The following is a 27,147-nucleotide window of genomic DNA, read 5'->3' on the forward strand; positions in this document are numbered from 1 at the left end:
TGAGTAAGACCAGGGCTTGTTTAATCTGGAAAGTATGAATACATTAGTAAGTACTATTGTTTTTAATATCCCAAATGAAAAGTAACTTGTCAGGATTTGAGTATGGGATTTTACTGTTTTATTAAATGTGGAGACATTTGATCCTCTTTAAAGGAGAACAAGGCTTTATATGGTTCTGGTTCCTGTTAGGATTTTCTGCAAGGGCCATGTGTAAATGTGTAAAATAAATGTGAGAATTCTGTTTATTATTTCTGTGATTTTTTTTTTTAATAGAATGAAGATCTTTAAGTAAATGTATTAGTCCTGCTCTTGGCCTAAGGCAGTGTTTCTAAATCATCTTCTTGACAGGTAGCTCTTAAAAAAAAATAAGTAAAAAGCATAATCCCCAAATTACTAACCTTCCTTTCCAGTTATTGGAGATAGAGGGGAGTTTTTCCCTCCTTGATTATATAAAACTAGGCTTTTTAGAGTTGACTTTCTGGCTCATTGTTTGGCTGTACGGCTTGTCTTCAGACTAGTTGAGCCATTGTGGGTCAAAGTTTTTATTCTTGCTCTTGAATGGCAGCTCCATGATTATGAGCTGTAAGATGATGGGCAAGTTATCTGATCTCTCTTTGCAGCAGTTTCCTCATCTATAAAATGGCACTGGTAGTAGCTGCTTTTAGTGTCTATTGCATAGGATAAAAATAACAAATGAAACACCTCAAGGCTGGCTCCACAGTAAATACTGAATAAATGTTAGCTGCTGTTGGTGGCAGGATTACAGCAAAACAAGAAAAAGATTCTGGGTCTTTATGAGATATTCAGTAGCTGATTCCAAGAGGGTTGGGAAGAATTCTGTTCTGCAGTTGTCAGAAAGTGAGCAGCAAGAGTGAAATACTTATCTTTATATATATATATATAAATATGTATATATATACACACACAAGATATGCTGTGAAAGCGTAATGGTTTATAAATGTAAAAATATTTGGCAACTTTTGATTAGAAAATAATGAATAAAGGTGTATAGCAAAAAAATTTAATCATTTCTGACCTTGGAGAGACCAATTCCATATTTTATTCAAAAAATATGTTTAGCCTTTTAAAAAAATTTTTTTTAAAAGATTTTATTTATTTATTCATGAGAGACACAGAGAGAGACAGAGAGAGGTACAGACATAGGCAGAGGGAGAAGCAGGCTCCACACAGGGAGCCCGACATGGGACTCGATCCCAGGTCTCCAGGATCACACCCTGGGCCAAACCAAAGGTGGCACTAAACCGCCGAGCCACCCGGGCTGCCCTGTTTAGCCTTTTTGAATCCCTTATCTAGAAATACTTGAACAGAGAGAATATATTTATTTTTACTCTCAACATGGCTGTGAAAAGTTAAATGAAAAATGAAGAACATTGGGACACCTGGGTGGGTCAGTCTAAGCGTTTGCCTTCGGCTCAGGTCATGATCCCAGGGTCCTGGGATCGAGCTCCGCATCAGGCTCCCTGCTCAGTGGGGCGGGTAGTCTGTTTCTTTCTGTCTCCCTCTGCCCCTCCCCACCGCTTATTCTCTTTCTCTTTCTCTCAAATAAATAAATAATATCTTAAATGAAGAACATTAAGTTCAGAAAAGGCTCCTGTATTTGGTCATAGAATATTATCTTCAAGAGCAGGTGTAATAATGAAGGCTTTATAAACAGTTTTTAATCCTTAAATACAATAGGCATTTTGGTATTTTGGCCATTTGGAAAATAAGAGCTGCAGCATCAGTAAAGATCTGAGATGTCTCAGTTTTGTAGATTCAATTTAAATAGTTTATTTTACGAGCTTGTCTTTGCAATTCCATATTTTATTTCTTCAAATATTTCATGTTCTTTAATGTCTCTCCAGTAATTTTAATGTCAACAGCCCTTGCTGGGGGATGGTTTTAAATGTTTTGTCAGCTTTTTTTTTTTTTTTTTTAGATTTCATTTATTTATTCATGAGAGACACACAGAGAGAGGCAGAGATACAGGCAGAGGGAGAAGCAGGCTCCATGCAGGGAGCCTGATGTGGGACTGGATCCTGGGACTCCAGGATCACCCCTGGGCCGAAGGCAGGTGCTTAAACCGCTGAGCCACCCAGGTGTCCCTGTCAGCTATTTTTGATAGCTTTGTCCACTGTTGCCTTGCCTCCCTGTATATATGGTGAACTTTTGTTGTATGCTATGACTTGATCTTAATTTGTGAGAAATGTATATATGTCTAAATGGAGGATGCTTTTCTCCCAGGAGGACTGGGATTGCTTCTGCCTGGAGCCAGGGACACATTAACTTAACCTCAAACCCTTAATAGTCTAGACTTAGTGCAGGAATTCTAAGCTCTCTGCAATCTTTTATTTGGCTGGGCATTTCTACCTTTTTCTTCTCTGCCCTTTTTCTTTTCATACTCATAATTGCCTTTTTAAGGTGAACGGTCTTTTTTATGGTACTTTTTTGAAGAATTTTTTGTTTCTTTCAAAACTTGTTCTAAATTGGTTGTTTAGACTTTTAGAAAGAAAAGGCACTGCTATAAAATTGTAGATATTTTGATGTATGAAATGTAAGAGGGAAAAGAGATCTATTTTTATTTATTTTATTAAAAAAATTAAAAAATAGGTAAATTTCAGTTAGTTAACATACAGTGTAATATTAGTTTCAGGTGTACAATACAGTGAGTCAGCACTTACATACAACACCTGGTGCTCACATATCAAGTGCACTTCTTAATCCCCTTCACCTGTTTTACTCATCTCCTATCCACCTCCCCCCTGGTAACCATCAGTTTGTTCTCTATAGTTAAGAGTGTTTCTTGGTTTGCCTTGCTCTCCTTTTTTTCTTCCTTTGCTCATTTGTTTTGTTTCTTAAATTCGCAGATGAGTGAAATCATATGGTATTTGTCTTTCTCTGACTTTTTCACTTAGCATTTATACCCTCTAGTTCGTTTATGTCATTGCAAATGTCAAGATTTCATTCTTTTTTATGGCTGAGTAATATTCCATGTGTATATATACCACATCTTTATTCATTCATCACTTGATAGCCACTTGATGGACACTTGGATAATTTGGCTCTTGTAGATAATGCTGCTCTAAACATCAGGATGCATGTATCACTTTGAATTAGTATTCTTGTATTCTTTGGTTAAATACCTAGAAGTGCAATTGCTGGATCATTGAGTAGTTCTATTTTTAACTTCTTGAGGAAATGAGGTCTGTTTTAAACCTAAAAAGTTCAGAGAATGTGAGAGATTTTTATGGAAGGAAACAGAAAAGGCTATCATGTCACATTGTAATTAACTTTAAAGCAAAATGAATTTGACATGTGTCTAATTATATTTATTTTGTAAAGATCTATAGGGAATTCTTAGTCTGTTTTAAAATGTGGACCAGAGCTTTCATTTTAGTTATAGAAAGGTACAATTTAAAAAAAAAAAAAAAAAGAAAGGTACAATTTTCACACATTACTGTGTAAAATGGGTTGAATCTTGAAGTCTTTTAATGCACTAACCAAGTTTTTTCTTTGTCCATGGGCATTACCTTTGAGACTTCAAGGGCTTGTTAAAGCCATTTAAATTAGTAGCGCTAATTTATAGTAGCCTAGCTCTAAGTGCCCAGTGAATTAGTGGAGATTGGTGCATGGTCTTTTTATTAGGTGCTGGCTGGGCTGTGGTAGAGTCATTATAAGGGATGGTAGAAGCCAAATGAGAAAAAGCGTATTCTTTTAAAAAATACTTAAAAATTAGTTTTTTATTTAATTAGTTTAAGTATAAAAATACCTAAAATATTTAAAAATACTGCATGGTACTGTGATAATGAGAAATACCATGTCATAATACGGAGTTATAAAAATGGAACCAGCTCCAGTATTTCTTAAGGGATTGATTACAAAGAATTACGATTTGTTAGACAATATATTTGCTACTGAGGAGACTGACTGCTCTATTCAAACAAGGAGGCTTAAACAAACAAACAAACAAACAAACAAGGAGGCTTGTTAAATTACTGAGCATCTTACCTCCATCTGTAAAATGAAGGTGTTTTGCTAGCATGGGGATTACCTCAGTGCATGTTAGGTCTTTGCATTAATAAAATAATTACCAAGTATCTGCACAGTTTCAAGACTTGGTACTAGTTTTTTGGTAGATATCAGATATAAAGAAAATATTTTTCTTTTTTCAAAGCTTGTTTACTAATTTTTATTTTTTATTTATTTATTTATTTTTTTAATTTTTATTTATTTATGATAGTCACAGAGAGAGAGAGAGAGGCAGAGACACAGGCAGAGGGAGAAGCAGGCTCCATGCACCAGGAGCCCGATGTGGGATTCGATCCTGGGTCTCCAGAATCGCGCCCTGGGCCAAAGGCAGGCGCCAAACCGCTGCGCCACCCAGGGATCCCTGTTTACTAATTTTTAGAAGATTTTTTGCGTACATCACTTTGTTTCTTCTTCATAATCTGATGGGGGATGCAAATCTTGTTATTAGGTCTAAGAGTGGTCCCCAATTCTACACTTGATAGGCTTTGGGCAGCCCCGGTGGCCCAGCAGTTGGGCGCTGCCCTCAGCCCGGGGTGTGATCCTGGAGACCTGGGATCGAGTCCCGTGTCGGGCTCCCTGGGTGGAACCTGCTTCTCTCTCTGTCTCTGTCTCTATCTCTGTCTCTCTCTGTCATGAATAAATAAATAAAATCTTAAAAAAAAATTTACAGTTGATAGGCTTTGACAAAGGCAATTTAAATAGGTGCTAGCTCTGTCAGTTCTTGTAAAGACCAAGAGCACAACATCCGATTATAACTCAATGACAACGTTTCTGTTAGAAGAAATACCATAATTTGGCTTATCTGTATTTTTTTTATAACCTCATTTGAATCAGGAACAGACCTGAAAACTTTTAGAGCCTTTAATAATTTCAGTATTTGCTTAGAGTCTTATAGCATCTAGATGGTGGATCTTCTTTTTTTTAATGATTAGATTTTCTAATGAAATGATGTTTTCCTCTTAGAATTCTTACATTTCAGAAATTTTTTGTTGGTTATTACGAGTCCAGCTTAGATCTGGGGATGTGCCACTGAAACTCAGGAGAGAGATTGGGAGCTCATAACATTGGAAAGTAGCCCCATGGGGATAAATAACATTGAAGGTGCTGAGGATGATGGCAGGAAATGGTGCTGAGGATGATGGCAGGAAATGGGGATGATGGCATTGAAACATGTGGTTGGATGTTGACAATGTTGAGGATAGAATATAGAGTGATGACAATGAAGACGTGGAAAGCCCTAAGTTGAGAGAGTGATAGATTATTGATTTTGAACTAATTTTAGAGAACAAGAGCCATATAGATTCTTTTACTGTATGAAAGGTATCACAAAAATTTAATAAGAGAGTGTGTCAGTTTATCCAGTACTGTTCTGTAGCCACACATCTTTTGTTTAAAGAAAATGAGAAAGCAGTCTTTGAAATATGTAAAATAGAGTGAAGAAATTCTTGACCGGTTTGAGTCTTCAGTTAGAAGTGTTTCAGTGGTCATCCAGGGCTTTTTTTCACATGACTGTTGATATTGTAGCAATCTTGCATTTATAGGCAAGTGATTTTAACTATTCTACTTTGTGGGCAAGCAGAATGTATAGTCAGGTTGACTTTGGTGCATTATAGCTCACAGAATTGCCACCTGTGGATTTGGCAGGTGTGCATGGTGTGGCTAAATTTTTCCACTGCCTCCTTTTGCCCTCTTTTCACTCTTATCTTGGCTGTTGCTTCACAGAGGCTTGTCTGAAAAAGTTACATAGCTTTGTTTAGGACTGTTTTGCCTAAACCTGTGTGCTACATCCCAGTTGTCTGCAGTTAGTTATTCAGTTTTCTGAATTACTATAATTACTCATAAGCTTTGCATTTTCCCATTTTACTTTGTGTCTTTCTATTCATTTGCATTTTGGATTTCTCTATGTAATGGGAGGAAAACATGTATATAGCGAGTAGATTCCTGTAATGCCATTTGCACAGTCTCACTCTAGTTACCGGACATGTTTATAGAATACCCGACATAGTGTTGGGCAAATGTATGATTAGTTTTAAAAGTCTGAGCAGGGCAGACCCGGTGGCTCAGCGGTTTAGCACTGCCTTCAGCTCAGGGCGTGATCCTGGAGACTGGGGATCGAGTCCCACGTCAGGCTCCCTGGCTGGAGCCTGCTTCTCCCTCTGCCAGTGTCTCTGATTCATTCTCTCTCTCTCTCTCTGTCTGTCTCTCATGAATAAATAAATAAAATCTTAAAAAAAAAAAGTCTGAGCAGTGTCTCTGCCCCAAGCTCACAATCACTAACTTTCTGTTTATTATAGCCTATGTCCAAAACTCCTTCCTTCTTCATCACTTTTAAATTATGGCAATAAATGTGAACTCTTTAATGCCTGCTATCTTTTTGCAGAAGTGGCCAGAGATGTATTTTGTTTGATCCACATGATTTTAAAAGTCGGTTAATATCACAAAAATTTGGATTTGCCAGATCAGGTTTGGCAGCATTTCTAGCGCCTGAAATAGATAGGAGCTGAGTAATGGCTGTCCTTGTTAGACAGCACAGCATAGTAGATGTCCCCAGGTGGGTAGGGTCTCCCTTTTGGGAGCGTAGGGTCCCCAAATGGTCTCCCCTCCTTGGCTCACACTTGGCTGCTTCACTCACTAAGTTATCTGTTGGGGTCTTTGGACACCTGAATTTGTAAGCCCTGCTTTGTCACTCAGCTCTTCACTTCCTGCTGTGCTCTTTGGAACGTGCTGCTGCTGATTCTTTTGGAGGTGAGGTGGGTCCTGAACCCTGGGAAATAGCACTCAAACAGGCTTTGGTCCTGAAACCCCCTCCTATGTTTTTGAAAGAAAAATTTGGTTAGGAAATTTAAAAAAGTATTTTCATATGTATTTTGTAATCTTACCTTTACAGTTGTCCTCCGAGGTAGACAGGTTTGGATTTATGAACTCTTAGGACCCTAATTCTGCTGGCAAGGATATAATTTTTGAAAGTAGTTCCAGTTAGAGACTGGACCTTTACTGTGGCTGTTTCAAGGTGATCACAGTCTTGTCAGGGCCCAGTTGGCAGACTTGAACCTTGGTTATGGCTCTGCCACAGGTGACTGTTGAGAAGCCATCAGATCCTATGACTCTGGTAAGTGGTGGAGCCAGTATTTGATCAGAGAGCTTTGGATTCCTTTTTTTTTTTTTTTTTAAGATTTTATTTATTCATGAGAGACACACAGAGAGGCAGAGACATAGGCAGAGGGAGAAGCAGGCTCCCTGTGGGGAGCCCAGTGTAGGACTCGATCCTGGACCAGGGATCACACCCTGAACTGAAGGCAAATGCTTAACCACTGAGCCACCCAGGTGTCCCACTTTTGATTTCTATACAGCTTGCTGCTTTTCTGAAATTGTATCTTTCTTTGAGATAGAAATTCTTCATTCCATTTTGCTATTTGCTGGATGAGGGCAGAAAAAGAGGGCGTGTGTTAACCATGATTTTCATAAGTTTACTAATTTGTCTTTTGTCTTAGAACCACCTTTATGTAGTCTTTGATGGATGTGTCTTCATTTTTTAAAAAAATTCTTATTTTATATTTGAGAGAGAGAAAGAGCACCAGGTGGGGTATGTGAGGGAGGCAGAGGGAGAAGGAGAAGCAGACTCCTTGTTCTGTGCGGGCCCGATGTGGGACTCAATCCAGGACTTTGAGATCATGACCTGAGGTGAAGGCAGACACTTAACCAACTGAGCCACCTGGGCGCCCCTGTGGCTTCTTATGTATGTATGTATGCATGCACGCATGCCTGCCTGCCCATTCTCTGATCATCAGTATATTTGGTAGTTTTAAAAGTTTGATAATGTCTTCTGTCTTATCTTCCTAGTTTTAATCTCTTAGTCTCCATTTAGAAATACCTTTTGAGGAAGGTTTTAATTGCATTACATTTATACTATCCCTATGTGTTTTTAGGTAACAAAATCAAATTACATATGTGTATTATGACAATAGATATGACCATATTCCAGCCACCCTCACACACCTGGGTTCTGAAAGGCCATCACAGCTGTGGCTTATATTATTTTCTCTTTTACTACTGAGTTATTTGGGCTGAGGCTTTTAAGGAGTTTCCTATAATCCTTTTCTGAATGTGCTGTCCCACACAGCATGTTTTTATGGAATGTTAATGTATTCTATAAACAAGATTCTGTGGTTAAATAATTTCCCAAATACTATTTGGGGTTGAACAGAGTTAAACAGACATTCTTATAATAGGGCCTCTTTGATAGGAGTACCTATCAGCACTGAGATTCTCTAAGAGGAGGAGGAAAATGAGGCCAAAGTATGACCACAGCCTCTGGTAGGATTCCATTGAAAATATCTTGGGAAAAATTGGTTTACTGTGAGTTTTGCATTATTTCTCTGTGTTAGGGGATTGTTCATTATTTTTTTTTTTAATTTATTTATGATAGACACACAGTGAGAGAGAGAGAGAGGCAGAGACACAGGCAGAGGGTGAAGCAGGCTCCACGCACCGGGAGCCCGACGTGGGGGTTCGATCCAGGGTCTCCAGGATCGCGCCCTGGGCCAAAGGCAGGCGCTAAACCGCTGCGCCACCCAGGGATCCCCGGGATTGTTCATTATTGATGAGGTTTCTAACATGACATGTTGTTACTGTGTCATCCTTCAGTCTTGGAGGGACTGAGTGCAGTCATACAGGGAGTCACACATGTGCACAGTCCTAGGAGGGGGTGCTTATTGTCCAGGTCTATTTCAAGGATGTAGGCTCAGAGTACCAGAGCCAGGAACTCAGTGTTGGTACTGCTTCTCTATGGAGATGTATAAATGCATCATGCGTGTTCTGTCCTTACTCCCTCTATGAAATCCAACGCCTGGTCTTCAAACAGCTCCTGACTCTGGTTATGGTAATGAAGGTTTAAGAATTCTTTCAAACTGCCATCTGATTCCTGATAGGTGGAAGATACAGAGTTTGAAAGGAAAAATCCTTCATAAATTCTCAATTATGCAAATATGCACAAATCATGGACCAATTTTGAATTATTTTAGAAAACCTGACAGATACTGGGTAAATAGGTCCAGAATACTGAATGGGTGATTGCAGTGAAGGGAGTGCCACCTGGCAGGAAACATGTGCCCAGGCGAAGTCAGGTGAATTACAAATACTGCTCAAGGACCTATTGGGCTGGTGTATAGACTTTCTGCTAAGACTCAATGGCTGTAAGCTTTGAATAGTTTGGTAAATTCTGACCTGTCTTTGTGGGGCTTGTTTGTAGATAGGGTCTTTGTGGAGACTGCTTTTACACTAAATGAATTTTGTTACCTCCCCCACAAGTAAAAGCAGGCTTGCATTTTAAGCTTTGCCGGTGTTTGTTTAGGATGGCTCTACCTGTGGGTGGGAAGAATGTGGGAACTTTATGTTTGCCTGTCCTAAATTTTAACTCCTTGGATCTTTGTTGAAAAGGCTGAGAAAAGACAATACATTTTAAGATGTTCAGAACTGGGAGCATAGAGTTTAGGCTCAGGAATCAGACTTAGGTTTATCTTTGCCACCTACTAGCTAGGTATATTAGTTTTTCCATTTGCTCTTTGGGTATAATGTTACCTATTTTACAGGATTGTTTTGAATAGGTTTAGTATGTATGTGTAATGGACTGGGGTAGAGTATGGTATAACACTTCATCCAAATGACAGACTAGATGTACTCCTTATCTAAATCTGTGAGGTCACCCTCACAGAATTTTCAGTGTTTTAGCAGAGCAGTTAGGTAGTTCATTCAATAGTATAGAAGTATAGAACACAAATAGGAGAAGGAATTTTGAAGCAGTAATATTTATTTTAGTCTATTATGTCAGTTATTCTTAATATTTTAATAACCTCTTTAGTTGAAATGATATGACTTTTTATTTTATTAAAAGTTTAAAATTAAGTTTCAGCATCATGGCAACCATGGCTCTGTCCAGAAGAAAGTACTGCAGATATGTTACCTGCCCATTAATGAACCAGTGTGAATTTCACAGGACTTTTTTTTTTCCCCCAGGACTTTATTATCACTTATCTCATTGTTTGGGGAGGCTTTTCAGTAATAGTTATTAGAGAATAGTGGAAATGTTTATTTCATGGGTTCTAAGAAATAGTAGGTGTTATTTTCCAAAGATTTTGTGTCCATTAGTCTATTCAGTAGTCTGAGCAACTCTGAAAGATGCAGGAAGATACTGTTGCTCTCATGTTTTCATGAAGAAAGACTGGAAGCTCAGAAAGCCTCAGTGATTTTTGCCCTGGTCCGTGGCAGACCTGAGGCTGTAATCTAGGTCTTCTCTCAGCACTCTTACTTCCCTACCTTCTTCCCTTTAGAGCAGCAGTCAAATGATGTCAAGGGATTCATTCTCAGTTATTTCTGAAAGATAATGTCAGTCAGAAATAAAGATAAGAATTCTCCAAATGTAGGAATTTAGAGGAATAGTTTGTTCCTAAATTCTCAAGCTCATTCGGTTTAAAATGATTCCTATAATATGGTGCTCATTTATTACTTTAGACTCATTGCCTCAGTAATGACTTTCAAATAGGACTCTATTATTAGAGTGATTGGACGGAGATCTGATTGGACTAGAGTTAAGAGACTGCATTGCTATATATAGAGTGAGATAAAACATTTTATAGAATTTGATTTAATTTTTTATGAGGTTTCACAAGTTGGAACCTAGTATCTTCTATAAAAAAGGTACTACTTTGATCAATTTCCAAATAGCAAACTTGCCATTGTGGGGTTTAAGTTGTAGATAGAGTGGCTGCTTAGGGGAATTTGGGAATTAAGTTATTCCCCCTGAGACTTTTAATTATGTTACCTGAGGCAGAGCTTCACTAACTGCTGCATCAAAAATTTTCTTAACCCAAATCTTGAGGAAGTACAATTAGTACTGATGAGAGAATCATCTAGAGACCAAAATGAAAACAGAACAACCCTGGAAGTTTTTAGTGTATAAGGGAAATATTAGATGTGGTCGTCTGTGTGGTCATTGGTGTAGTCATTGGAAAAAGCCTTATCGGAATACAGGAACACATTTAATGCCCCTCTTTAATAGTACCGCAAGGAGATTGAAGTCGATTTAAAGACATTGCAGTTTCCTCATGATTACATAGGAATGGGCCTAATTCCTAATGTTTATGTTTCATTATGAAAAGGTATGTAGGAAAAATACTCAGTTTGTAAAACTCTTAAGCAGTTGTGAGTTATGATTGAATAATTAGTAAGTTCTAATAAAACCAGAATCTTTTCCTATCACCATAACTTTAGTATCAGTGACTCCCATCTTTTTCTGTCATCACCATTATTGCTATAAAACTACATTGTTAGGGCAGCCCTGGTGGCTTAGCGGTTTGGCGCCGTGATCAGCCCAGGGTGTGATCCTGGAGACCCGGGATCGAGTCCCATGTCATGCTCCCTGCATGGAGCCTGCTTCGCCCTTTGCCTGTGTCTCTGCCTCTCTCTCTCTGGGTCTCTCATGAATAGATGGAATCTTTAAAAAAAAAAAAAAAGATAAATCCATGATCCCTTAAAAAAAAAAAAACAAACTACATTGTTCCAGCAATTTTACTAAAGTTTGGATAAGTATTTTTTTTATCAGTTATTTTGTTTTTAAAATTTCCCAGCAACATAAGAATATTTAGTTGAAGGAATAGTAAAAGTATAATGACCTATGGTTTAAAAGAATGCTAAGAGTTTTTCCTATAATTAGAGGTAGAATTTTTAGGAAATGATATATCACATGCTAAAATTGAAATGGGGATGGATGCGGTGGGAGTGCATAAGATATATTTTGCCATTGGTATCTTGAAATGATCAGTCCAATGTTGAACATGACTTCTAAACTAATGTACAAATAAACTAAAAAGCAAAAAACTACCTCCCCCCTCAAATAAAAGGCGTGCTGAAGATGGAAAGCATATACTCCAAGTCCTACTCTTTCAATCAGTGATTTTTTGCTAATAGCACATGAGGGTGGGGCCTTAACCTGCACTTCCATTTGGAGTTGGTAAGGTTTTGGTATACTTTCATATTAATGTTCACAAAGAACCACATAATGCCAATAGTAATCTTGGATAATTACTGATATATCTATCTATCTATCTATCTATCTATCTATCTATATCTATCACCTGAGTAATGATTATTTTTCATTTCTCAGTGAATTAAAATATACAGTGATAGTTTTGGCACATGATAGTTTGATTAGTAAATGTTATTGTTATTAGTTTATTAATGTTTGATTTATTTCCTCTCTCTCTCTTGGTTCCAGGATGTGGATGAATGGAACATAGCTCGCCTAAATACAGTCTTGGATGTGGTTGAGGAAGAGTGCGGTATTTCTATAGAGGGTGTAAATACCCCTTATCTCTATTTTGGCATGTGGAAAACCACATTCGCATGGCACACCGAGGATATGGACCTCTACAGCATTAATTATCTCCACTTTGGAGAGCCCAAGTCTTGGCAAGTTACATATTTAATATTCATTTGCTTAGGAGTTCTAAATTTGGGCAATATGAACCTATTGAGGATTTTCTTCCCTTTATCTGGTGAATTCATATTTATATGAAATTTATATGAAAGTTTTTAATATAATTTATATGAAATTTATATGAAAGTTTTTCAGTGTAATAATTGATTATCTTCCATTCTGCCCATGGTTTTGCTCAAAACCATAAAGCTAGTAGTTGACTGGTATGTCTAAAGTGGCTTGCTGACCATTTTAAAGTGGCCATGGATTGATAGATATTGTAGTCCTAAAGAATTTGTTAGTCATTTTTACTTCTTTGAGCATTTGTTTGGAAGGTATGCTGGAAATAGTTAAGAGTGAAAGTTGACCTCATGTATGTAGAGTATTAGGTAATAGTAATGATCTGTGGTCCAGCCTCTTTTAAATAAATGATGAGTGTAGGAGAGAAGGGATGAATCAGGAGGCCTGTTACTGCTCTTTGGGTGATGGGCATGGCGAAAAGAATGTTGTTGTTAACACCTGTTCTTAACTTGTAACTTCCTGTGTTTCTGAGCCTCTTTCCTCATCTTTCTGAGCCATGACTTAAAGATGCACCGCTTTGTATAATACATCATGTAGTAAGTACATTATTATGTACTTGTTAGTACATTTAACATACGTAATTGTTAGTCAGTTATCCTGGTATCCTTTGTAGTTAGCCAGTTTCATGTTTTAAACTTGTTTTTGGTGGGTTTTAGTCTTAGGGAAATTTAAGTATCAATTCTATTTTCTGTAATGCACGTATGTGCAGGGAAACACAGACAGAAGCTTATGCAAAGCATCACCTTGACCAGAAAGATGATGTTTCAGTTGGATGTGAACATGATAGGATGCTCTTCAGGTGCTTGTGTCAGCCCAGTAGCTTTCTTGCCTCCAAGTTAAAAATAGTAGCTCTTTTTCCAAGTTCTCCTGCTGATTAGGTGTTGAGGTACAGCAATTTGGGGATAATCTCCATCTCCATTTTGCCATTACTTGCTCTTGGGATTTTATCATGTGGTGAGATGTGAAGTTGTAAATTTTCTCCAAAATTTCAAATTTGGCAAAGTTCCTAATCAAAAATGACTCTTACACTGTTGGTGGGAATGTGAACTGGTGCAGCCACTCTGGAAAACTATGTGGAAGTTCCTCAAAGAGTTAAAAATAGATCTGCCCTACGACCCAGCAATTGCACTGCTGGGGATTTACCCCAAAGATACAGATGCAATGAAATGCCGGGACACCTGCACCCTGATGTTTCTAGCAGCAATGTCCACAATAGCCAAACTGTGGAAGGAGCCTCGGTGTCCATCGAAAGATGAATGGATAAAGAAGATGTGGTTTATGTATACAATGGAATATTACTCAGCCATTAGAAACGACAAATACCCACGATTTGCTTTGACGTGGATGGAACTGGAGGGTATTATGCTGAGTGAAATAAGTCAATCGGAGAAAGACAAACATAATATGGTCTCATTCATTTGGGGAATATAAAAAATAGTGAAAGGGAATAAAGGGAAAAGGAGAAAAAATTAGTGGGAAATGTCAGAGAGGGAGACAGAACATGAGAGACTCCTAATTCTGGGAAACGAACTAGGGGTGGTGGAAGAGGTGGTGGGCGGGGGGAGGGGGTGACTGGATGACGGGCACTGAGGGGGGGCACTTGATGGGATGAGCACTGGGTGTTATTCTATATGTTGGCAAATTGAACATCAATAAAAAATAAATTTATAAAAAATGATATTTAGTTGGAAGGCAAGTTTTAGGTGGAAGAGCAAAGTTCTTAGGACCTACAAGAAAAATCCAGGCAGTTCTCATTTCTTTTTTTTTTTATTTTTTAAAGATTTTATTTATTTATTCATGAGAGACACACACAGAGAGGGGCGAGACATAGGCAGAGGGAGAAGCAGGCTCCTCACAGGGAGCCAGATGTGGGACCCGATCCTCGGATACTGGGATCATGCCCTGAGCCGAAGGCAGATGCTCAACCACTGAGCTACCCAGGCATCCCCAGGCAGTTCTCATTTCATATGGAGTTGTGTGATCTAAAAAAAATTAGGGGGAAGCTGTTTAACTTATTTTAAAGGCATTTTACTTGCACATTCTATTTGATAAATTCTTAACATTCTGCTCTCTTAATGGAATAAATAAAAATTACGCATTTTTAGTAGGTGGTTTAGGACCCAGAGAGGCTTTTGTGACAGAATGGTATGGCGGGACTATTCATTACATAGGTGTTTACTGGGGGCCAGTTTTGAGCACACACTTTAGGCCCCGTGGGTCTCTGTCATGTTTCTACAACACCACTGTAACATCTGTTGGAATGTCATCCTTTAGTAGTTTTGGGACTTAACTTTGAGAGACTTAGAGAAATATTTTAAGCCATCCATAGACACTTGGGCAGTTTCTCAGCTGCGTAATTACCTACCTGCTCTTTTGACATTCAGTTTCAGTGTGAACAAAATTAAATGAATTGGGTAAATTCAACATGTTGGTAAAATCTAGTATATAGGCAACTATATACTATATTTTCCTTAAAAAATCTGAAAAGTTAGTAGCAGAACTTTCCTGGAGGTGTTTTAGAAGTCAGCTAATGAGAATGCCTGGGACAATAATTTGAGATTATAGTATTAGAGAGGTTAATTTTATTTTTTTCCCTTTACCCCCCACTATTAGAGGAGTTTATATGGTGTCTCTACTTTCTTATCAAGAAAGATGATCCTCCCCACTCCCCCCCAACAGAATTCTGTTATCTCCTAAAGATCACTTAAGGTACAGCATTCTAGTCAGGGAAAAGACTGATTCTTGAGTCTTGTGGCTTTGTGAAAGAGTACCACTATTCATGAATGAGAATAATTATGCCCATTTTCAAAGAATTTCTTTCTGCTAGCATCTATATTTTCTGTAGTTAATTACTCTATTAGTTATTATAGACATATAGACTTAATTATATGCATTAATGGTAGATTTATAATATCACTATTATCTTTAACCTTGACCATTATTTATAATGATAAAATAATAAAACCCAGCAGTGAGTTATGACCACTAATCTACATTCCACCTTCTAAGATAACTACTGTAGGATAAAAATGATATAAATGACTCTAAGTATATTTCCCAGTAGATTTATGAAAGATTATATTAGTTCAGCATAAATAATTTGGAGATAAATTCTATTATCATTAAAATTCATTTTAGTACTCATCATAATATATTTTAAGTGAGCTTTGAAAGGTGGTAGAGGCAATACAAATTCATGTAAATACTGGGAGGTAGGCAGTGTCTGGTAGCATAGCTTAGATTCAAGGGACCAGCAATCTGGGCTCTACTCCTTATTCTGCTACTAGCGTTTGTGGCTTTGGACAAATAACTGTACTTCTTTGTTTTTAAAGATTTTATTTATTTATTTTAGAGGAGGGGTTGGGGAGAGGGAGATTATCCCTAGCCAACTCCATTCCAGGACCCTGAGATCATAACCTGAGCTGAAACCAAGAGTCAGATGCTCAGTGGACTGAGCCATCCAGATGCCCCAGTAACTATACTTTTTTGGACTCTGGTTTCCTCACCCACAAATGACAAAGTTAATCGGGATGATCTCTAATGTTCTAATTCTGTGATTTGTAATCAGAACCACAGGAATATTTTTACTTACTCTGTCTACAAAATGGGAAGATGAGGAGGCAATATAAGATTTTCTATGTGCATGCACATATATATATGCACTGGTTTCCTTTTATGCTGTCTTCTCCTTGTTGAGTTGTATGTGGGATAGTTGCCTTTACATTTCTCCAGGGGTGTCCTCGCCTGTGCTTGACATCTCTGACCCTAGCAATGTGTCTTTTCCTTTTAGTCTTATAGGTCGGTGTTGAACTTCAACTTCTTCAATTCTACCCTCAGGTATCAAGTTTTGGATATCATTTAAAAACTAAGTCTATGGTGCTCTCTGCTGTTCTCTGCTAGTGTATTCCTTATTTTTTGCCCAAGGCTTTCTGAACCATATGCTGCCCATATTTTTGCACCTTTCAGGTGCTTCTGACTACCTCCTCACCCTTTCCTGTGTCTGTCTTGAAGTTAGGGTTTCTGTCTGCATTTGAATTATCAGCACTTAACATAGGTCCTGGTTATAGGACTGAGGCTTTTTAAATAATTCTTGTTGAATCAGGAGAGTTTGGTTTGGAACAGTCTGTTTAAGGGCAGACAAGGAAATATATAGAGCACTTTATAAAGATTTTTATCTGTGGTGTAGCTATTAAGAACATTCATTTTCTTTCTGAGAACATTCATTTTTTTCTTTCAATCTCTTTCTGAAATTTCTGAGTAGCTACAGATACACATCTCCACGTAGAAGCCCTGAGACATATTTTTTCTGGGCACTGAGTGTGGCAGATTTTGCTAACTAAGTGTTCATGAACACAGAGTTGTACTGAAGAGATTTTAGAAGAGGTTATGATTTATTTAAACATTTCTGGCATAAAGGTTTAGGGGAGAAAGAATGCTTTAAATAAGCAGATAGAAAACTGCCTTAGTAGTCAGTGGTAAAATGTTTATTTTCTTGGAATGAACATTGACTTTGAAGCTAGAAGACCTGTTTTAAAATCTGTCACCAGCTGAATGACTTAGGCCAAATCACTATACTTCTTTCATCATGATTTTAACTGCCAAATGGAGGTGTGATTTATTCTCTGTCTCCTTATGGGATTGCTAAGAGGGTCCAGGGATATACTTTGTGTAAAAGTGCTTTGTTTGTAAACTGTAAAGTACTAGAGGAATATTTCCAGTTACTATTATTTTAACAATCTCATGAAAATAAATCATTTTTCAAGCAATGACTTGAAGCCTGAACTTGGCATGATACATCTGCATATAATAGACTAGGGGTTTCAAGGATACATAAAATATAATTCTCCCTTTCACGTGTTATATGTGTTAGTGGTTAACTGCTGCGAGACACAGAATTTAGATGGTACCTTGAATCCTTCTTCCTGAAACTGTGTCCGAACACAGTGATTTATTCGCTAGGGAATGATAAAGGTGAGATTTGAGAGGACATGTCTTAAGCTATGAAAAGTTCTAAAATCAGGAAAGAAGTTTCTCCTGGATGTTTTTAGAAAAATTAAGAATGGGTTATAGTATTTTGGACTTGGTTTAAATTTATTTAGCTGTGAGATTTTGTAGAAGTATACTAAGAAATGTCAGATTATTCAGGATAGGTAGTTAAACTTAGTTTGATGCTTTTTTCATTAGGTATGCAGTGTTGTGTGGTATTTAAGGGCATGAGTTTTTTATACCTGACTCTTGTGTTTTGAGTTCCGGCAATATTTTTGCTGAGCATGTGACCTGGGTAATTATTATAAACTCCATGCCTCAATTTCCTCTCCTAAAACACTCTGATAGCTCTAAGGTACTTGTGTGGATCAGATAAAATACAATATACAAGCATGTACCACAGCTTCTGATGCATCACAAGTGCTCAATCAATAACATTGATTGATATACATACAATTCAGTTAATAAATATATATTGCATGTCTTACACTTAAGACCTCATAGATCTTGTATTTATAAGGATTCTTGGCTCCAAATAAAATAAACCCAGTTGAAGTAAAAGGATATTTGCTAGTGTGTATGGTTGGGATAAGCTAGAAGCATGGCTCGATCCAGAGATCAGATTCTCCTATTGGGTGTTTATCTTAGTCTTTCTGTGCATGTTTCCCTCTCTATGTCATAGTTCACCAATTACTTTGCCTAGCTTATCTTTTCTCCCCCATATTTCTTCCCTCCTTTTCAGTTTTAATTTTACTGTTTAGAAAGCATTTTGTAGAAAATACGTATTACTTAATATTTGTTTTGCCAAAATTATTCTTTGACTTGAGCATATAGGAAGATGGTGTGTGTGTGTGTGTGTGTGTGTGTGTGTGAGTGAGTGACTGCATATCTACAGATTGGCTTATAAATTGATTTATCTCTTCTAAGATCTCAAATGTCTTCATTCTTTTTTTTTTAATTTATTTTTTATTGGTGTTCAATTTACTAACATACAGAATAACCCCCAGTGCCCGTCACCCATTCACTCCCACCCCCCGCCCTCCTCCCCTTCTACCACCCCTAGTTCGTTTCCCAGAGTTAGCAGTCTTTACGTTCTGTCTCCCTTTCTGATATTTCCCACACATTTCTTCCCCCTTCCCTTATATTCCCTTTCACTATTATTTATATTCCCCAAATGAATGAGAACATATAATGTTTGTCCTTCTCCGACTGGCTTATTTCACTCAGCATAATACCCTCCAGTTCCATCCACGTTGAAGCAAATGGTGGGTATTTGTCATTTCTAATAGCTGAGTAATATTCCATTGTATACATAAACCACAGCTTCTTTATCCATTCATCTTTCGTTGGACACCGAGGCTCCTTCCACAGTTTGGCTATCGTGGCCATTGCTGCTATAAACATCGGGGTGCAGGTGTCCCGGCGTTTCATTGCATTTGTATCTTTGGGGTAAATCCCCAACAGTGCAATTGCTGGGTCGTAGGGCAGGTCTATTTTTAACTGTTTGAGGAAACTCCACACAGTTTTCCAGAGTGGCTGCACCAGTTCACATTCCCACCAACAGTGTATGAGGGTTCCCTTTTCTCCGCATCCTCTCCAACATTTGTTGTTTCCTGCCTTATTAATTTTAAATGTCTTCATTCTTTGTAAGCTTGCATTTTAAGGAGTAGGGCTTGACTAGGGTGGTGAAGTATGTTTTGTTTGTTTTTGGTGACAACATTCTATTTAGTGAAGTCTCTTTTTTTAAGATTTATTTATTTTAGAGAGAGAGAACTCAAACACACGATGGGGGAAAGGGGCAAAGGTAGAGGGAGAGAATCTCAAGGAGACTTCAACACAGAGCTCAGTCCCAGGACCCCAAGATCATCTCTTGAGCTGAAATCGAGTCAGATGCTTAAATAACTGAGCCACCCAGGTGCCCCTTAGAGAAGTCCTTTTACATGTGCTAGGCACTATGCTAATCACTTTAAGAAAACAGAAGTTTTCAGACTTTCTGAAAATTTCTTTAGAAGGTCAATATATAAAACTGAAAATGAAGGAAGAGCTGACCTGGCTGAAATGTGTTTGATGGGACACTCTCCCTCCGGAACCCCTTTCCTTAAGCACTTTTATCGAGAAATACTGGGTCCCAGATGGAGGATGGGGGGAGGCATAGAAAACAGTTTGAAAATCATTCATTTGATCCTCTAGTATTAGAAAAATCATTTTACTGCTTACTGTGTTATCTCGAGTATTTTAGAGAGGTTAGTATTAAGGAGTAAATACTTCTTTTATGTTGCCTATAGTTGACATCAACTAATAATTCATAGTATCTTTTTCTTTTCAGGGAAAAAAAAACCCACCAGTATTGTGTAAGACACACTTAGAAATATTTCAGTGGATTAAGTAACACAAAATATATTCTTTCTTGAAAATCAAGTTTTGTGCAGTTATTGTTTTTACTAAGTTCTAAAATGATTTAAGACAAAAAGTTGCTTGATTTTTATTAAGATATTAAGATATTAATTTACATGTGTGTGGATACTGAACTGTATTTTGAATCCCAGATGAAAAAGAGTTGCTTACATTTTTTTTTCTAAGATTTTATTTATTTGACACAGGGAGAAAGAGTGCAGTCATAAGCAGAGGGAGCAGCAGGCAGAGGGAGAGGGAGAAGCAGGCTCACTACAGAGCAGGGAGCCTGAGCGGGGCTCATGTGGGGCTCAATCCTAGGAACTCAGGATCATGACCTGAGCCAAAGACAGATGCTTAACTGACTGGCTACCCAGGTGCCCAAGTTGCTTACATTTTTTTTTTTTAAAGATTTTATTTATTTATTCATGAGAATACACAGAGAGGAGAGAGAGAGAGAAGCAGAGACACAGACAGAGGGAGAAGCAGGCTCCATGCAGGGAGCCCGACATGGGACTCAATCCCTGGTCTCCAGGATCACTCCCCAGGCTGAAGGCAGCGCTAAACCACTGAGCCACCCGGGCTGCCCAGTTGCTTACATTTTTTTTTTTTTTTAGTTGCTTACATTTTTAATGCTCAGCTATTCACTGAAACTTCTTTGTTAGGAATTTTTTTTTTTTTTTCCTGCAGTTTCCCGACTTACAACTGTCTGTAGATGTGGCTGGTATTTTTCATTTAGATGTGGCTGGTATTTTTCATTTAATTATTCTGTTAAGAAACAGGCTCTAAGATAGAATAAGGGTGGGGCTAAGCTCTTCCTTTGCTCAGGGGCTTTTTTAAAGTCTTGTAGGGCCTCAGTTCAAATACTTTGTTCTTTAGGCCATGCTTTTAGATGCCTGGCTTTAAGTGCCACCTCCTTACAGACATATTCATTGTAACTCAGGTTGCTCAGGAAGCCTACTTTGAAACTCAGATTTGTGTGCCAAATTGGACAATACCTGTGAGGGTGATAGAAGGCAGGACTGAGCGTCAAGGGAAGTTAAGTTGCAGTAGAGCCATGGGCAGATCACACAGGCAGGCACTGGAGCTGGCAAGTCCCTTCAGAATTGCTCCAGGATAAGGCAAGAGGATCAGGCTTTTACATTCATGTATGGATCATTCCTTGGATATGGACCACTACTGCCTCCTGTTCCAGGGACCATGATGTTTAGGGAGGGAACATGATTTTGGGTAAGTGTGAGGGGGTGAGGAGCCTTCCTTTGGAGAATGCAGTGAGGGCCTTATCTGGAAGGGGTAGCCTGGCACTTCTGTTTCTCACATACTTTTTTTTTTTTTAAAGGTTTTATTTATTTATTAGAGACAGAGAGAGAGGGAGAGGGAGAGAGAGAGGCAGAGGGAGAAGCAGGCTCCACGCAGGGAGCCTGATGTGGGACTCGATCCCAAGTCTCCAGGATCACACCCTGGGCTGAAGGCGGCGCTAAACCGCTGAGCCACCAGGGCTGCCCCATACTTTTGTTTTTAAGAACTGCAAATGAAGTAAGCGATCTTCTATTTTCTGCAATTAACTAATAAGACTTTATAATTTAAAATATGAACGCTTAAACTTTAATAAATGCACAATATTAAAACTTGTTAGCTTCATCAGTAATGTGAAAATGTAACATAATCACACATATAAAATCCACAGTTGTGCAGCCTTCTTTTTGACACAACTAGGAATATGCCATGACTAAAAAGCATATTGTAAAGTAACCACTTTGGAAATATTGAGTTTTGTGAAATATAAATAGGTACTTTACTTTTTGATTCATGAAGTTCTTTGTAAGAAGAATCAAAGGAAAACTTAGTAGTGGCTTAATGGCTTTGTTTTTTATATCTATATTTTATTTAAAATGCTTTTGTCTTAAAATAAAATGCTTTTGTCTTAAAATGCTTTTGGTTGGTGCACATTGTAATTTTAGTTTGAGATCTCAGTGATTTTTTTTGTTTCCAGTTGTGAGCTTTAAAAATGGATAGTGGTAGGAAGGGTAGCTGGGAGAATTACTCTGTGTGAATATTGGAATTTGTTTTGTTAGCAGCCGGCAGAAGACTTTTTCTTCCAAAATTTGGATTACCCTCCAATAATTGCAGTAGTCATTGTATATGTCCTTGGAGAGAGAGGGGTTTATTAGGCCCCTTACTTCCTTCTGGTTGGCATCTTTGTGGTGATTGGTCCGGAAACAGGAATGGAATATGGGCCTGGAAAGCATATTTTAGGCTTTGGAGTCACATTGGTCTGGCCTTGGATGTCACCTCTGTTACCCTTCTTGTTACCCTTCTTACTCAAGTAGATTAATCCTTCTAAGCCTTGTTTTCCTCATCAGTAAAGTGGAGGTGGTAGCAGTAGAACTTGGATTACAGGATCTTAGCACCAGGTCTGGTGTTATAAATGCTCGATAAATGGTGGCTGTGATGAACTGTTACAGTATTTATTGGTCAGTTAATCTTTTCACTGAGTTTTCCAGCCCTTAGTAACTGTAGAGAACAAGTCAGGTAAAAGTGGGGAGGATCAATTTAGACTAGTTGTCTGTCAGAAAACTGTCCTTGGGGATGTGAGCTTTATTCTTTTTGAGAGATGACTGTAAGAGAAACAGCAAGAAGAAATGTAAACGAAAGAGGAGGAAAGGGTTATATCACATACAGCCTTAGTTAAGGGAAGGGAGTAAAGAGCAGCCCTTTGTTTTAGGACTGATTTGCCTGAGCATGGCACGGACCTGGAAGAGGTTTTGCCCTCTGTGCTCTGGGCTTGATAAGACTGCTGTGGATGTTACAGGAGGTGCCAGTAGCATGTTAGTGAGACTGATGGAGGGACTCGGGCGGCTATCTATGTCAGACAGCACAGTGACAGAGGTATGGGTGGAGCAGGTGGGGGAGCCTGAGAACATTTCTTTCTAAGCACATTAGTGACATCCCCAGGGTCCCCCTCCCTTCCCCCCACCAAGTTAGGGAGACTTACAGGGAGTGATCTGAAAAGTAGGAGTTTCTCTTTGAGAAGTGCTGGAAAATGAGCTTCTAATGGACTTACGGACTGAGCATATCTTGAAAAGAAATAGAGTGACCACTTCATAAGGAAAACCTGAATCAGACAAATGGACCTATTACATTTTGAAAAATACAGCCTTGCCTACTGACAGTTTGAAAGGTCAGCCTGATATTGTTCATCCAAGATAGTGTTTTATTACACCCATCAGGATAACATCACTTTAGGTGTCTTCTTTGAGTAAACCACCCAAAGATGTGCTTAGAGGGATTATGATATTTTCCTTGGCCTTCAAATTAGATTTTTAATTCATAAAATTAGTTTTAAATAAAACATCATCCTGTAAATATCTAATTAGTGTGTTTGTAGTTCATTAGTGATTCATACTTTCTTAATATTAGCAGAATTGTTGGCAGTATTAATTATTTTTGAAACAAAAACACTGTCTTAAAGGTTAAATGAACAATTAATAATTTCAACACACCAGTAAGTACTTGAGGGTATACAATGGTAGACATCTTATTTGGTGGGTTTCAAAGAATACAAAGAAGGGCAAGACACATTCATATCCTCAAAGAATTAAGTATTAGCTGCATAACCAAACAATTGTACATAGTAGAGTGCCTGGCTATGAACTGGGTACTCACTATACAAGGTACATTAAAAAGGATAACTCTTGAAAATTTCTGGGTCATGGTAGGCATTCTCTCCCTCATAGAACTCAATGGGTATCCAGTCAAAAGTGATTTATGCACACTGAACGGCAGCTGGCTTTGTAAAGTAGTAGATGATAAATATTACATGAAAAATATAACAGAAGGATGCTGGGATAAAGAAAAGGATGAGATTGCCGAGATTTATAATGGTCAGTGAAAACTAAAACTTCAAGGAGGTGGAATCTGGGCTTGGAAGGCTGGGATTTGAAGTGGAATGGAAGGGACTGTTTGAAGCAAGGAGTGAGGTCAAAACCCATGTGAGTGATAGAATAATTCATAGTCCAACCTACTGAGAACAGACTATTTGATATTTAAGGCTAGAGCTAAATTGTGTGTGTGTGTGTGTGTGTGTGTGTGTGTGTGTGTGTGTGTGTGTGTTGAGGGTGTCCTTGAAAGATAGGCAATAAGTAATAAAAGTTTGGAATACTCTGGCTGCCCAGAGAGGTGCCAGCAGAGAGTTCAGTTATAGTGGGCTGGTTGGGGGCAAATCAAGGTTGAAATTGACGCGATGCTACAGGATGTATATGAGGTTTTGTGTATAGAGTGGATAGAATTTGTGACTGGCAGTGGAGACAGAGAGATTGAGAAATAAGGGAGAGTTGGTTGACAGTTCTAGTTTGGAAGGCTAAGGGAAAATGGAGTTAGGAACTGAAATAGGAATGTTGGGAGACAGAACCATTTTAAAGAGGGAGTCATGAATTTGATCTTGTGTTTTTGAGACTTCTAAACTGGGCCCTGGAACTAGAACTCCTCTCACTGAGGTCATTCATTGTAGTAAACCCCTCTGCATCTGGGCCCTCCAACTTGCCTCTATTTAGTTACAAGTTTCTATTGTTACATAGATTTTAAAGAGGGAAGGAGAGTGACACTATCTGATTGGGCTACGTGGACTAGAGAGGGCAAGGCCAGAGGCAAGGTAATTAAGATACAGCAGTACTATGTCTGGTAGAGCATGGTGGCCTGGATCAAGGTGGTGGTAGTGGGGATAGAGAAATAAAGGCATGAGATTCATGGGTCTCTCTTGAACAGGTACAAGGCAGAACACATAAAGCTTGGGGATTGGTTGAATAAGGGGAGTACAACCACAGACAACTCCCACATTTTGGACAGTTGGTTGGATGGGGAACTGGAGGAGAAGCAGGTCTGCCAAGAAGATGTTGGAAGATTAAGCTTTGGACAAATTGTGTTAGAGGGCTGCCAAATGGATTTGTTGAATAGCTGGTTCATTGTAGAGTTTCAGAGCTCACGAGAGATGCTTAAAATGGAGTTGTGGTTCAGCACTGCACAAGGAAGATTTTAAAGCCTTGAGTGAAGGTGGTTCCCTCAGGGAGAAATGTGGAAGCACTAAAACATGGAGTTGTAGAAAATGTCACTCTGAGGTTCGGCAAGAGCACAAGGTAGAAAATCCTTGGAAATTAGTTGGATTCATGAAAGCCAAAGGAAGTGAGTGTTTCAAGGATCTGGTCAAAAATTTCAGAGAGGACCAAGCAGGTAAGGACTGGAAAATGTGGCAACTTTTGTCCAAGCACTTATATCACGAATGATAAAAATAGGATTCAGGTTGCAATGGATTCCCGGGTGAATGGAAATGAAAAATGTGGGAGTATTTTTCTTTTGCCCATATCCTTCCTTTCCTCCACACCTGCTATTCTGGAGGATCAGGAACATGATTCATCACTTGAGAGTGGCAAAAAGTCAGGAAACACTGAGCATCCGCTTAACTGGTGCTTTGTTTTAGGGAAAGGACACTGGCCCTTGCCACTAAGGAGCTTGAGAGGAGACCGGGAGGCAAAAAGTTAAAAAAAAAGAATAAATTCTGAGTGTCATGGTGGAGGTAATACAGCAAAAGAGAAAGGGGGAAGATCTCCCTGGGGTTACTCAGGCTGAGCTTGGAAAAAGGAATGTGTATTTTCATTGACAAAGTTGAGGGCCTGTAAAATCAAGAAGTAGGGAATGGAAAATAGTGGAGATGTGAAAAAGCAAGGGCACTGGAAAGAACTTCAAATGATTTGTTAAAGCCAAAGAGCAGGTTTGATTGGAACATCAGAAAAGTTGTCAAGATTGTGGCAGGCCTATGTGTCCTTTAGAGCAGTTTGTCTTCTGTCCTTCAAGTTGCAGTCAGCTCTCAGAGGTCCAGGGCTTTGTCACGATCAGCTGTAGTTTGCAGAGATGACTATAGCACACTGTGGAGGGTAGTTTGGAAGAGTATGGGGAACAAACATGTAGTGGTCATTTACACCTTAGTGGTTTTTAAAGGGTAAGCTGCATCAAGGGGACACACTTAATGCCTTATGGTCATGCATCCAGTGTAAAGAATGTTTGTTACATGTGTAATATATGGAGAGAATCTTTCTGATCATTAGCCTCTAGAGAAGTTTCATAAATATCCTTTTAGAAGATGACTTTACTATAAGTGTTGGCTATGTGATTTTCATTATTGTCTTGTAGACTAACTGGAAGACTATGTCGAAGCTATTCTTTATTCTTATGTGTATGCTTATACTTATGTTTATATTTACACTGGTATATATGTTTATATTTTCTTTAAGTAGATGGTTGAATCTCAGATTAATGAGCTTTAACTTGGATGCCAATTGTCAGAAAAGTGATTCTGGATGTATACCTCCATCTGTGTCCAACCATTTTTGGGCAAGCATATATCCATTACATGTGTGCAAGTGTGTGTATGTGTGTGTACTGCACATGTGTGTTTATGTATGTTATGGGGAACATGACCCTTTTGTCTGGGGTGTGTGTGTATATATATATATATATATATATATATATATATATATATCCCTTTTCTGGGTATATAAGATGACGTAAACTGGGGATTAAAAACTGGTAAGAAGTGGCCAGTGAATAAATAAATTGGATGATTGTCATTAGCTTATGCTAAAATTTTATCTCCCCAATTCAGTTGGAATAATTTCATTAACAGTGCCTTAAGGAGCAGATATATGGTTGAATTTTCTTTTAGAAAATTGCCTAGTTATATCGGATCCAATTAAGTTTTGCATATGTTATCAGTGGCATTAAATGCAACCAAGTGTGGTGTTAAGTAAAATGAGAAAAATTATTTTAGTAAAAAGTAACTTGTACTTAATATATATTGAGCTAGTAAACATAGCAAATGTAGGTCTTAAGAATAACATCATTTTTACTTAAAACATGAAATGATCACTTTATTTTTAGTATCCTTACATTTCCTCATTAAACTGCCCATAATATTTATTATTTGTGTAATAAATCAAGAGTTTTTTTTTTTTTAGAGAGTGAGTGAGCAGGAGGGGCAGAGGGAGGGGAGAGAGAGAATCTATTTTTTTTTTAAATTTATTCATGGTAGACATAAACACACACACACACACACACGGGAAGAGGGAGAAGCAGGCTCTGTGCAGGGAGCCTGATGTGGGACTGGATCCTGGGACTCCAGGATCATGCCCTGGGCCAAA

The 27,147-nt window shown here is 38.3% G+C and overlaps 1 protein-coding gene across 15 annotated transcripts in view; it reads left to right on the plus strand.

Annotated features, from left to right (window-relative positions):
- Positions 1–27,147, plus strand: part of KDM4C (lysine demethylase 4C) — a 411,111-nt gene that overhangs the window by 56,250 nt on the left and 327,714 nt on the right. For all 15 annotated transcript variants that reach the window (XR_012037932.1, XR_012037934.1, XR_012037931.1 and 12 more), the window contains one exon: positions 12,299–12,492. Coding sequence is in view for 12 of the 15 variants with exons in the window: in XM_072841289.1 (XP_072697390.1) it covers positions 12,299–12,492 (194 nt within the window). In the remaining 3 variants the exon portion in view is untranslated. The remainder of the gene's footprint in view (positions 1–12,298; positions 12,493–27,147) is intronic.

This window comes from Canis lupus, chromosome 10 (assembly GCF_048164855.1).
Source record: "Canis lupus baileyi chromosome 10, mCanLup2.hap1, whole genome shotgun sequence".
Taxonomy (NCBI): Eukaryota; Metazoa; Chordata; class Mammalia; order Carnivora; family Canidae; genus Canis; species Canis lupus.